At 33.7% G+C, this 14,377-nt stretch overlaps 2 protein-coding genes across 3 annotated transcripts in view; one reads left to right on the forward strand and one right to left on the reverse strand.

Moving 5' to 3' along the window:
* LOC120635214 (long-chain-fatty-acid--CoA ligase ACSBG2) overlaps positions 1 to 692 on the reverse strand; it is a 32,213-nt gene extending 31,521 nt beyond the window's left edge. For both annotated transcript variants that reach the window (XM_039906167.1, XM_039906157.1), the window contains exons 1-2: positions 687 to 692; positions 381 to 567 (exon numbers count right to left, since the gene is read on the reverse strand). In XM_039906167.1, the coding sequence (XP_039762101.1) occupies positions 381 to 413 (33 nt within the window). In that variant the 5' untranslated portion in view covers positions 414 to 567; positions 687 to 692. The remainder of the gene's footprint in view (positions 1 to 380; positions 568 to 686) is intronic.
* A 6,759-nt stretch (positions 693 to 7,451) lies between these two features.
* Positions 7,452 to 14,182, forward strand: LOC120628933 (Golgi phosphoprotein 3 homolog sauron). The gene is made up of 5 exons (XM_039897620.1): positions 7,452 to 7,778; positions 7,871 to 8,018; positions 9,164 to 9,262; positions 9,976 to 10,151; positions 13,591 to 14,182. The coding sequence occupies exons 1-5, from the start codon at positions 7,593 to 7,595 to the stop codon at positions 13,837 to 13,839; spliced, it is 858 nt and encodes a 285-aa protein (XP_039753554.1). The 5' UTR covers positions 7,452 to 7,592; the 3' UTR covers positions 13,840 to 14,182.
* Positions 14,183 to 14,377: the final 195 nt, after the last annotated feature.

Here is a 14,377-nt window from a genome sequence, read left to right on the forward strand (position 1 = left end):
TGCCCTATCACACCACTCTACAGTGTAAAGTTCAGCATTCAGACCAGCTGAACGTGGGCATTCTGAACGTGTTTGATGTTCAGTTGCCCTCTATAATTTTTTTTCACAAAACCCTTAGTATATGACAAATGAAATTTGCAAATTAAATTAAACTAAAAAAGTTAAAAGTAACCAACATCCTTAAAAATTTAAAAGTAACCATTGAATCCGAAATATGGTCAACATCTTTTTCTCGCCGTGATGAACTAGCTAGGTACATACATATAGTTTAAGTTCATTAACGCTATTTAGCAGCACTCATCACCTTAAACAGGTAAGTAGGTATAGGAAAATTTTGCATGTATTGCAGAAGTCGTTCAAATGAATGATGCATCACATACCGTTATGGGCTTCCGTTCACTTCCTGATTCCATGGTACGGTTTCGCGCGACCACTAAGAAGACAGAGTCGACTTCGTCTGGACTGCGCGACGGACGCAACTTGCGACTGTTTCTCCACCGAACTGATAAAGCAACTCGCTTTGCATTATCAGCATTTGATAATTGACGCACTGCTTTAAAAATTATCCTATAATATATTATACCCTAAGTTAATGCTTAATCTAATCTTGAAACATAATATTAATGCAATACTAATTTTCAATCCACTGTTCTTTTTTTTATGAATATAGGTAGGTACCTACTTACTTATGCACCTACTCGACAACTACGAGAATAATGTAAGAAATTAGATAATAAATTACATAGTAATCTATTTATTGGGTTTTCGAAAAAAATATACATGTAGTTGGAGGTCGGTACATAATAAGTACGACATCAAATAGCTCCCTATGTGAGTTTTCCAGCAGAACTCTACATAAATAGGTAGAGTTTACGTTCTACAATTCGCAGATGTTAGCTCATTAAAAGAGCGCGTTTATTTGAGATCACAAACAAACAATACAATCAAGAAATAATATCAAGAAAACATTGTGGAAAATCATCATCGCCCCCCGCTCTGTACGACGCATTATGATCGCAAGATATCTACGCAATAATATGTACCTAGGTACTTAGTAAATTTACTGACAAAGCTAAAATTAGGTTCCGCTTTTAAATTAAAGCACTACATAGTAAGTATTTGTAAGAGTGAGCCAGAAAATCATCATGAACATTGTCAAAAGTAAACAGATGTACCTAAATAGGTAGTACCTAAGTAAACGATTCTTTGGCAACGTATCTGCTTACTTACTTTCTTGTATCATTAGTCATTAATTCATTAGATTAGATTCATTAGACGTTGGTACTTCCTACTGTAAACACTAAACAGTCCTGGAATCCGGATATGCAAATCTTGGCTTTGGCGCCCCTTTAACATTTGAGATATATAAACTATCAAGAACGGTTTCAATGAATAGCTGGCATATACAATTATGGTCTCTTAAAATAATATGGACAGGTAAGTTTTAAATGAAACCAAAATCTTATAGCTACCCCGTTTGTAGAATTTTCAGCATGCCATGCCATACCAACCACGAAGTCCGGGGCTTAGATTTTAATTCGGCAATATTACTATGAAGATATAGAGTCTTCCCTTAAAAATCGGAGTAGGTGCCAGTTTCCTTACTCCGGACCAAGAAAATTAGTAGTGTCCATCCCCTTGCCTCAAAGAGCACGTTAAGCCGTTGATCCCAGATTTTATTATTAGTATGTTATAGTAAAATTTATTGTTAAGGTTTCTCGCATCGTAAGTCTATGCATAAAAAAATTCTGTCCTATTTTGGAATGGGACTTTAACAAACTATTATTTACACAGGTATATCTGTGAGTAAGGATAGTTGTACAAAGTACGACGACGCTGAAACGTCTGTCTCCGTATTTTCATATTATCTATGTGTGACCGATTAACCATATTTTGAAATAATTTAACCCTAATTACATGCGTATGTGACCAGTTTGAAAGACAAGGCAATTTAAAAGAAGTTTTCCTTGCATGCCCTCCGAAGTATTGCTGTTTTTTCATGTGATAGTTTTCCACTTACCATGGTGGGCCACATGCTTGTTCTGTGAATTAATATTATTAAAAAAGTGCCTGACTCGATGTGGTCGCATTTTCATCATGTTTTCCTCAAAATTCTTATTTTCGTGGTCATGTGTTTACGAAACCAATTTATTGAATATTTCCGACCTTATGAGGTAAATACCTCATATTATGTTGGAACTTTAACTTATCCTTTTCGCGGTGACTATATTTGAGTAAAATACGACCAATGACAAATCGTATGGTCACCAGAAGTTTGAGTACCAAAATAACGGAGCTTCACTTCATAGACCATAGGATCGGAGATACGATCTTTCGAAAATTTGGTAACGTGGTCACATTATACTTCAACATTCTCAACCAATTACGGGCCCGCTACAACAGGGCACAGGTCACCTCTTGGAATGAGAAGGGTTTCGGCCGTAGTCCACCCCGCTGGCCAACACTACATGTTCTCAGGCATGCAGGTTTCATCTCAATGTTTTTCTTCACCGTTAAAGCATGTGATCTTTAATTGTTTGTTTTAAACTTGTTCAAATTCTGATTCAAAATTCATTTATCTCAAGAAGGCTTACTATATAGAAGTATTTAAATTCAGATTCAAAATTCGTTTATCTCTAGAGGGCTTATTATATAGAAGTTTAAAAAAAATCAAGTCCGACTGCTTGACTGGTTTGGAAGGTAGATTATACCGAGAAGACGCCGAGTAAGAAACTCAGCAGTACTTCGTCTCCAATACCAGGGATCTTAGATTTAGGAGTTGGTAAGCTTAACACTTAAACATCTAGTAACAATAACGAAATGATTCAATTAAAATTAACATGTTTACTTCACAACCCTGGCCATTGCCAGCATTCACCACGAGATCAATGTCTTCGAACTAATGTATCTCTACTTTATAAAGTCTTCTAAAGATCAGGTTTCTGTAATATAAGCTAACTAATTCCACTCGTCGATGCCAGTTCGACGGTCTAGAGGACGACTCGTTGACGTTCAATTGTATGTTGCATTTAAACAGGCGCGGCTTTTAAACTTTGCTGAGCCAATTAATGAGCGATGTCTGTAAATACTTATAGATATGTATGATACAATAAATTATACCTACTGGCTGTAAACAATGATAGCTTAGAGGGTAAGCCTTCTTTCGTGGAGACCAAGTTCGATCCTCGGTACGCACCACTGACTTTTCGGAGTTTTTAATATAAGCAATTGAAATATCACTTGCTTTAACGGTGAAGGAAACTGGCATGTCTCAGATATCTCCATAAAGTTCTCATCAACATGTTTAGTCCGTTACCAGTCCGCACTTGGCCAGCGTGGTAGACCACAACCTAGCCTTTCTCATTCTAAGACACCCATGCCCTGTATTGGGTCCGCAATGGGTTGATGATGATGACGATGATGTTGACTGGCCGTAGGCAATAGTTTAGACGTATCAGATTCAGACATCTACAATGTTTTGATAAACATTACTAGTATTGTAAAAAAATATTACAATCTACAAGTAACCACTTAGGTTTAAGTCACCATACCGAAATATGAGGATTCCGGACGAAACGCCAGTTTTTTTCAGTAAATTTCCGGTCATTAAATTTTGTATGCAGGTTTAAAAGAAAGAAAGAAATCATGCAATGCATTTTTAAGGGCGCTTGCAATTTGGACGATTTGTGCAGAAATGCTGCCACACGGTTCACATACAGCCCTTTGCGCAAGCATCGTACAGCAGACGAATGTCAGCAGTAGGTACAGCATGAACCGGCTAATTTAAAGAGCTGCATAGCTGCAGTCCGACTATTAATTGTTATGTCGTTGTTTGCATTAATGTAGTAAGTGGTCTCCTCACTACTAAACTGTGAATGAGAATCCGGCATTCGCGAAAAGGGCCGTTCTCCCACCGAACGTGAGGCGGACACCTCACGCACATTTTCGCGTCGCGCTATTCCTACGAATAACATAAACACCCTTGTGGAGTAGCTACGATAACTGCTCTGTATTCTTGCGATAGCATACCACCCGTCTAAATTTAACTATAAGAGACTGTTACTTGGGTCATGAGATAACCCATTGCCGTCCTATTTTAGAAACTAATTTTATCTTAATAGTTACATATATATACTGAGTTATATATACACTTAGTTATATACAACCCTAAGTTATTGTGGGTCCATTTTGAAAGTTCATCTCATGATTCTAAAATGTAGAATATTCTACGTACGTATTCCTGTAGGTAATTGCGTAATAACATATCTAAATTACATAAATATTCAATTTATCACTTTAATACGATTCTTAATATTTCTGGATAAAGAAGTCTCAATTCTAGACATGTCCGGAAAAATCCATTCATCACGACACCCTGACCTAGGTGGAACGTAATTTCATACGATTAATAGGTACGAACGTAGATTCATACGAACAAAAAAAAACAGTATGTATAGTATAGGTAGTCCTCGATTATTTTTCTGATTTGCCTTAAATAATTGTTCACACATAGAAATCTTAATAACATTATTAAGAATCCTATATATTTCTTTGTTAAATATAAAGTTTAGCTAAAAGTATAAAGAGACTGTTTAGAAATTTAAAAGTATTTTTTACAATATTGATATAATATAATATGTAAGGTTGTATGTTCCTATTTAAATCCGCCAATTCTTCGTCAATCTCACATAAATTAATTATTAATGAATTTATTGGCTCCTAACCGACTTTCAAAAAGGCTCTTTCGGGTGATATCACTCTATATCTCCGTTAAATCGAATCCGTACAAAATGGTGGTAAAAATTGACAAAAGTATCCAACCCACAGACAATGTTGCTTCGGGGCATAACTAGCAATCAGTATAATTTTTAAGTAAAAAGTACCTTGTAGATAGGTAATTAAAAAAATAAGTAAGTAATACTTTTATTCAGGTAAGGACGTAACTTGGAAAGGTTTTTTTTTTAAATTTTATCTTAGAATCCAATTATTATTATAATAACTGCTTTTTAAAAGTAATACATTGATAGGATATTTTCTGTTGAGTACGTATAAAACAATGTACAAAAACCAACATACGGAATTACCTACCAAAATTTATATATAGGTACGGAAGAATCTAATACAATAATAACTAATAGTACTCTTCGATTACACAACCCGATAACAGGAAACATTTTTGTATAAGTCAAATTGTAAGTAGGGAGGTAATGTACTTACTAATTAAATACTATTTATATATATATATATATATATATATATATATATTATATTATATAAATACTATTTATATATATATATATATATATATATTATATAAATATAGCGGAATAGCATTTTTCGTTTTAGATCTCGACACATGACAGTGTATCAATGCCAAGTTCGGGCAGAAAAGAGCAATGCACCAACTGTGAACCATTATTACGCTTCTTTCCAATCCTTCATAACTGAATCTCTTTGACCAAGATTTAATTTATAAAACATTGAATTTTGAATTTTTGAATGAGAATATTTGCATTTTTTTGTGATAGTTGCTACCATCAATATAAATCAATGAAGTCGTTGATTGCTACTGATCAATCCAATAGAAACTTCAAATTTTTTCGAGAATAAAAAAAACGCTATGTTTTTCTACGGCGCATAACTTATTTCCACAGAATTACATACAGAAACTAATATTGAAGAATCAAAAACTACTCCAATTTAGTAGTGTTTCTTGAACAAGCGGTTAGTCACTTTTAAAGGGTTTTCCATAAAATGGGGAAAAAGTTTGAGAGCTAGCAACATTCCACGGGGGCGTTTTCATTGTTTTTTCACACACAACGCACCGCATGCAATGATGTTTGAATGAGGGTTCTGTATGTTCTTAATTCTGTGCTTATGAGTGTTTATTTCATCACGTCCATCCATCCATCTCCATCGTCCATCCAGCCAAGTATAGAAGGGATGATGCAGTGCCTATTCTATCATAAAATATTGTTATTGGATCAGTTAGATGAGTACAAAGTTAAGGCAATAGCAATGAATGCACTAGTAATACAGTGCGATTTAGATAATTAAAGCCATTATAATCAGGTTATCATTAAGTATGAACCAAGGATAATGTACCTAAATACGGATTCATTATATTTATACCTATTCTTTGGAATTTTAAGCGTGAGTTGAACAATTTTTAGTAAAAGTGGTTTGAATTTAAACTTTTATTTTAGAAAAGTACCCACCAATTTCGTGTAGGAACGAAATGTATTAAACATGCAAAATGATAAATTGCTGAGAAAATCAGTTATTTCGTCATTGAATCAATGTGTAAAATGGAAATTGGAGCAAATTGGATAAAATCGTAAATTTTTGCAAATAATAATGTACGTGTAGCAACTAGACGACCTGCTGCCCGATTCATTCCTAACAAGTTGTCGACTCGTCTTCATACAAAACCAATAATTATTGATCATCGAAAGTTGTCGCATATTTTGTATGGGGCTAAGAAATTAACGGAAAATTACACAGTTCAAGCTTTTAAAATATGTTCGAATCTGAAAAGTAAAACTGAAAAGTAAACCATCGGTGCAGTGGTTGAGCCGAACATAGATAACAAACAAACAAACTTTTTTTCGCAAAATTATAGTCTAGTGTAGTCTGACTTTTTTACCGCTATGTTCAGAGGACTCGGACTAATTTGAATAAAAACAAACATCAAGGGCAGAAAGAGGAACCTAGAATTGTTTTATGCCAAAAATACGTGCCCACCTTAATACTCGTATAAAGTGCAAACTGTTGTTAAAAACAAACAAAACATAAACCTCCGCAAACTAGTAAACCCGTGTTGACACTTTACGTACTCAGTAATACGTACTCCTTAATATGTTTCTGAGATCTATAACCGTAAAAAAATGACTTTCCGCTTTAACAACGACTAAACTTGTTTACTAAATTATAGGTTCACTTTTCATAAGAAAGCCCTAGGGATATAATCCATTTCTAAATGACAAACTATAATTAGTTAGGTTATTAGTCTGTGGTTTTGTATTTTGCGATACTTACTATATTTTTGGTAATGTGTTGTCGTAAACAGTTTTAAATGAATTATTTTTGTGCTTAATATAAACGTTACATGTATTGCTTTTGGGAAATAAGACATTCGATTTATTTGGTTGTTTGTTAGTTGTTTTGACGAGGAGGTTTTGTTTACATTTATTGTAATACAGACTATACATAGCCTAAGTACACAGAGCATCGCCCAAAAGAGATCCATAAAATAAGTGTTACCACATTACAGCCTTCTTAATTTATATGCCTGATCTTTGCTTTTAATAAGAATTTACGATACATCATTTTTCTTCTATTAGCATAGATTTTAATAATACAATTGGTGTTCCCTGAGCCGAATACAAGATTTTATCAATTTTGGAATGGATAGAAAGGAACGTTGTTATTGTGTTCGGCCATGTTTTTTCTTCACAACATACGTCGTGTAGCAATGGTGGACGTTTAGCTCATATTTTCTGATCTGTGGTTTAGTTTACTTACTGTTCTCAACAATAATTTTATAGCTGCACAAATAGTGTTTTGAGTATAGTACAGCGATATAAGCAAAAATGAACCGAACAGAGGGCTTGGTGCAACGAAGAAACGTTGCAAAAGAAAATAATCCTGACGGAAGCAGGGAAAACAACGATGTGGACGATAAGAAGAACGATAAAAATTTTGATGACGGCGATTCAAAGGAAACTCGATTAACTCTTATGGAAGAAGTATTACTGTTAGGATTAAAGGACAAAGAAGTAAGATTTCAGTGTGTGATGTCAAAAGTGTTAGCAGTTCATTGGATTATCACCTTCAAGTTTTATGAACTATTTACTCTCGTTCATTTCAGGGTTACACATCATTCTGGAATGATTGTATATCTAGCGGTCTCAGAGGCTGTATCTTGATAGAGTTGGGATTAAGAGGACGTGTTGAATTGGAAAGAGCTGGCATGAGAAGGAAAGGTTTATTGTCCAGAAAAGTTATTGTTAAATCAGGTAATGTTTATGTACATAAAATCCCCTTCCATAATAAAAGTTGGTACTTTAAAAGCCTACTTTGATTTCTTTAGCATGACTGACTAGCATGGAAAATCATACTTATATGTCAAATTGCATTGCACTAGTTCTTTAAAACTGATAATCCATAGCACAATGTTATAACGGTAGTCTTAGTAGAATTTTTTCCATTACAATTCTTATTATTAATTATTTTTTCAATTATAGTAAGTGCAAAAATTAGCCATGACTACAATACCTTGGCCAGCTAATGTTTGTGGCAGCAGTGGCAAATTTAAGCTCAATATCTCTTTGTTGTCAAGTGCATACATTGTTCCTTGACCAATTAGAATCTGGATACTTGTATGGCTGAATATTATTTCTTGGAAAACAATGATTGTGACACACTTTAAAACAAGTTTGAAATCATATAAGATTGAACATTTAAATTATCATTTAGCAATTTGGCATGGTCATTATCAATTTAATATTCAACAGCAAATTACGAAACTTCTAAATTTGGCTCCCCAACATGTTACTGTAAACTGATACCATATTTTTTTTTAAACGTTTAAGATCATAATCATTTGCTGCATTAAAAGTGTGTTACCCCATGATATACTGTTAATAATTGTACTTGTTGTAACATTGACCTAAGTCTACCTAGGTGAATGACCAACTGACCTTAGTTTTCAACAACTATGATCTTCCTTCGTCCCTTCGAGCATAACAACCAAACTTGACATATATCTAGCGTCTCATTTATACATTAATCCCATAGCCCTAATCAGTTTTTATGCTGCATCTGCATCTATCAATGCATTATAAAAACGGCTTGACAGCACATTTTTCGCCACAGCCTCCCACCAGACCAGGCTGAAGGATATTTTAAAGTTATAAATTGGACCCCTGGACCTCCCACTTATAACACCATATACTTCACCACTGGGCAGTGGTCCATATTTCTGTCTTTCTCTTGAGTTGAGTTTCTCTTAAATTTTAAAGGTTTTAGAGAAAGCTTTTCTTAAAAAGGGAAACTAGTGTAAAGGTATTTTTACCAGTTGATATTTGGACTGTTGTGAAAAATGTTTTTTTGAATAGAGTTAGAGGTTATATCCAATTAATGTAATTCTTGTTTTTCATAGACACTCCAACTGGTGATGTGTTATTAGATGAAGCTTTGAAACATATGAAAGATACTGATCCACCAGAGACCGTACAAAGTTGGATAGAATATCTCAGTGGTTTGTATGTTTTATATTTCAAAAGATTATTTGATGGTTTACAAAACACAATGGTCAAATTAGATATGCTTTTGTACTATTATTATCGTATTATTAAAAATGAATGTAAAAAAAAAATTTTACTTAACCAACTTAAAGTGTGCACAGCAGTTGCCTCAAATGTTCAAAATCATTAATTATGCATAGTAATGTGAAAAGTAATATTCTTTGGGTGATTTCAAATGTAAATGATATCTGTGTTCACCCACATCAGGGAAAACTGCATAATTTTTTTAATTTGATTTGGAATGGTTAAAGAGTGGTGGTTTTTGCGTGCTCTGGGCAACAGAAATCAGGATGCCTCTGATGAGGATAAGAAATGTTGAAATCAAAAACTCATTTCCAAATGCATGTTGCATTTGGAAATGAGTTCATTAAAATCAATTCAGTTTTATTATAGGTTGAAATAATACATCATCCTACAATTACCTAAATGACAAATCTGCATTGACAATTAATCTTAATGAACCAATTTTATTATAATCCTTATCATTATTAAAAAATAATAAGAAATAAAGTAATATAATACAAAGTCAAATAAGTATATGGTCTTCTATAGTAATGGATCATTGTGGGGGTTTTTTGAGTATTGTTACAGATACATTTGTTTAATTTTCTGTACTTAATTTGTAATATAAAATTTGTGATAATAATTGATAATATTCCTCAAATAGGTGAAACATGGAATCCTATGAAGTTAAAATATCAATTAAAAAATGTGCGCGAGAGGCTCGCTAAGAATCTAGTAGAAAAAGGAGTACTTACAACCGAAAAACAAAATTTCCTATTGTTTGATATGACAACCCATCCACTTACTGATAACGTTGTCAAGTGTCGTTTGGTAAAAAAGGTATGTATGTTTACTATGTATTACTGGGTACTTAATTATGGTCATAATAAACTATAACTACAAAAGATTCTATATTGCGTTAGTATTACTAGGTTGCAAAATATAAATACAACATGTATTTTTGAAAAGAGCACATATATATGTATAATACATTCTTTTGCCAAAGTACCCAAACATTGACTCTAAAATAAATTATGAAAATTTTACACAAGTTATTTAGAATTTATAAAAAAAAAATATTAATTTAAATTTTCACATGTTAAGGACATGTGAAAATTTAAATTAATGTTCAATTATTGTAAAGCTAAATTAGTCACACCCACATTTTCATTTATCCTTACTGATATCATAAATGTGAAAGTGTATTTGATGTTCGATTGTTCTTGCTTTACTGCCTTACCTAAGCAACCAATTAACTTGATTTTTGGCATGGAGAGACTATCCCAGGAAAACAAATGGTTCCCACAGGATTTTTTAAGAAACCGATTTAAACGCTGGGGCGACAGCTAGTATGGAAATGAAAATAAATGAATAGCTGCTACAAAAACTGTTTAGAAATGTCAATTTTTGTTTTTTTAACTGTAATAGACTAACGCTTGACCACAATCTCACCTGATGGTAAGTGTAGATGTGGCCTAAAATGGTGACGCGTTTGCCTAGAAGATGCCTATTCACTCTTGTTTCAAAAATACTCGGGTTTTAGTTCAGGTCTATTTATTTCGAGATGTTGACTGCAATCTCACGTGGTTGTTAGCGATAATACAGTCTATGGTGTAAGCAGGTTAATTTGGTAGGGGGGTAACTAGCCACAGTCACAGAAAATACAGAAATTTTAAATTCTCTTATTAGGGTGAGTTCTATGATCTAATAAGTGGAAGACCACTATTAGTGACCATTATTAGATCATAAAACTAACCATTATATCAGGAAGGTAGATAAATATTATGTTTTTTAATTGTGTGGTATTTAATATAAAAATTACTATAGTGTATATCACTGATTCAATCTCATATAAAAAATGGCTAAAATATGTGTAATGTGTAATTGAAAACATTGTTTGATTTAATGGAATGATAACATCTAATGATTATTTTTTACAAATATTAGTAATCAAACCATAAGTATATTACATAATGTCATTAGAGATACTTTGCCTATTGAGATTAAACATATTGAAACAACATAATATAATAGGCAGTGTTTATAAATATAAAAGCTTTGAAGCTTAAATTTTTGATAAAATATAATATTTATTGAATATTTGTAAAATTTTGTAAATTAAGACGAATACTATTATTATTATTATAAGAGCCAGTGAAGTTTAAAAGTAGTGTGGTTTATATTATAATTCATTTGCATTTGTAAAGTCTAATGATTTAGTGAACTGTCGACCCTGAACTATATTTTAAAATAACAAAGTTCATGTGATGCTTCATTTATAAATCTATGCTGTTTAACTTTGAATTTATTAATCGCGTAAATATGCAATAAAAAATAAGCTAATATGTCTAAGAAAACCGTTTTCAACTGACTTCCAAAATTTTATTTTCATGGTTAGAGCTCTTCACGACTCCATCAATTGTTTGTTTACTACACTTTTTTGCCATTTTCATGAGGATTCGTTGTAGATATCCTTAGGTAGAGCAGCTTAATGAACAAAAGCAAATCACGCGCAACCAATTCAATAGTTTAGTAAACAATTTACTTTCAACAGTTACTGCTAATTTATGCATGGATGTCAGTTTCAGCCTTTTCAATACAAACGCGGCTTTCATTTAGTCCGTCAATCTTATTGATGTTTGGTATCGTCCTTTTATACCTTTGAATTTCCTTGTACGGAAAAGACACTATTGTAATTCTTAGCTTCAAATTTGTTTGGCTATTTCTTACAATTTAAGTAAGAACTACATTTTAACGTGACTATATTGAAATGTCCACTATCAAACTGTAAGAACCGTTCACGCTGGGAATAGAAACGATGACATACTTTATTGTCTGTATGTATTTTTATTATCATTTTCAACAAAACGGTATCTACGGAAGATTGCTTATTATTCAGATTGTTAATTAGCATCATGGCACTTAATATAGTTTATTTCATATAGTTTGCTATAATCTATTTATTCTTTAAGACTGCATACGTACCTAACCGAAGAAAGAACACGAGATTGAACTGTTAAAGATGATATAATGATATTGAGTTCTGGAGACTTGTTTGTTTCATTCAAGAAGTTTTTATATCATATCTAATATTCGTTTCCAGCACCTTAACATCTCGAAACTGTCTATAATATATACAAGAGAATGAAAAGAAACATATTATGTTTCTTTCCATTCTCTTTCAGAACCCACATCTCTGGGGCATAGATAAATATGAGGAATAACGATTCTCTAATTAACCGGATCTTAAACTGGCTTTTAGTTTCGACTCACCCATAAGATACGGCTAGTTAATGCCCAGATATAGTGGGAAGGAACCAATAGTCAGTTCCGGGATGTAAGGCTGGCTGGAGACGAATAATGGATTTGACCTAAAAAATTGGAAAAAAAAACAGAATTTCTGGAAAGTTTCGCTTTTCCCAGCCGTCTGTTTATCCGACTCCTGTTCCTAAAAGACGCATCGGGTTTCAGTGCAGTGTTCTCCATCGTTACTTGTCACAGATGTTTTATATAGCGCCTAAGTTTATCTGTTGTAGAAAAAACACTATTTTGCAAGCAAGTCGCCGAAAAACGACTTAAATAAATAAATAAATATACTAAGACTATACACACAACGCCACCTTGCCCCATAGTAAGCGTAGCTTGTGCAATGGATACTAAGATGACTAATGAATATTCTTTTTTTATGAATAATTTACATAAATACTTAGAATATACGTATAAACACCCAGACACTGAAAAACATTCATGCTCATCACACACACATTTCCAGTAGTGGGAATTGAACCCACGGCCTTGGGCTCAGAAAGCAGGGCGCTGCAAACTGCGCCAATCGGCCGTCTTGGTTCAATGGTGCCTTAAGGAAAACATCGTGAGGAAACCAGTACGCCCTAGAGTTCTCCATAATCTTCTCAGAGGTTTGTGAAGTATACCAATCCGCACTTGCCAGCGTTGCGGACTACGGTCTAAACCCTTCTAATTCTGAGAGGAATTGGAAAGAGGAAATGGATTCTGGTTGTGGTGAATGATATACAAAAATCTCATTTTAATATTATGAATTACTTAAATGATACTACTACTACTAACTTTATACCCAAATATTATTTGTCTGTGTGGGCTCGTCTTAGACCAGGCCGCGTTTGGAACCCTCCGATAGTTATCACGATAGAGGTTATCAGATGTAAACATCTACGTATGAACGCTTCATAACTTTAAAACTTCATAAGTGGATGTGATAGGCCTAAAGAATTTTGTTTTTGATGTTGACTGGTAATTGCAGGTACAAGAAGCAGCGCTCCGTCGTTCTATAGTAGACGTAGCGCACGCCGATAAGCGTTCTTTGGCGCTGTTGATGCTAGCGCACTCAGCCGATGTGCTGGAGAATGCTTTCGCTCCACTCTCCGATGAGGACTACGAGCTCGCTACCAGGCGCGTGCGAGCCCTACTCGACCTCGACTTCGAGGCCGAGGCGATGCGACCCGACGCCTGCGAGATTATGTGGGCAGTGTTTGCGGCGTTCACTAAATAGCGGCGTCCCCTTTAAGCCACTTTCGAACGATACGAAGAATAATTTACGACAGTGCGATCGTTTAATTATTCGGTAAGTGGCGAAAATCTTTGGTGTACGAATTGAGTGCAATGAATAAACAATTAAAATGATATAGTTATATTTACCCTAACCTGTACATACACATTGTCGTTTGAATTTTCATTTTGTGATCAGTATTAAGTTTGAACGATCATATAAAATTTAATTGGAACCCTTTGTGACTTTTGTTTCTTGTTAACTTTGCGTATACGAGTAGGGACGTCACAGAGGTTCCCAAGGAATTTTGTACTTTTTCCATTGAAAAAATATCGTTAATGTTAGACGAGGCACAAAATGTAGATTTCTCTTTTGTAATTAGTAAATGTAACATACAGAGTGGTGCATTAATGGCTAGTAATAAAGAGATTCAATTTATATCAGAGTTTGTATGATTAAAGAAAAATTATAGGTACAGGATGTTATTTTATGAGATGTCAGTGAGGCGAAAACTTACCTATGCTATAAATATATAGTTCGG

This window comes from Pararge aegeria, chromosome 2 (genome assembly GCF_905163445.1).
Source record: "Pararge aegeria chromosome 2, ilParAegt1.1, whole genome shotgun sequence".
Lineage (NCBI taxonomy): Eukaryota > Metazoa > Arthropoda > Insecta > Lepidoptera > Nymphalidae > Pararge > Pararge aegeria.

Coding starts and splice junctions, on each gene's coding strand:
- LOC120628933 (XM_039897620.1), top strand. CDS start 7,593: ATGAACCGAACAGAGGGCTTGGTGCAACGAAGAAACGTTGCAAAAGAA. Junction 8,019..9,163: donor AAAAGTTATTGTTAAATCAG/GTAATGTTTATG, acceptor TGTTTTTCATAG/ACACTCCAACTGGTGATGTG. Junction 10,152..13,590: donor AGTGTCGTTTGGTAAAAAAG/GTATGTATGTTT, acceptor TGGTAATTGCAG/GTACAAGAAGCAGCGCTCCG.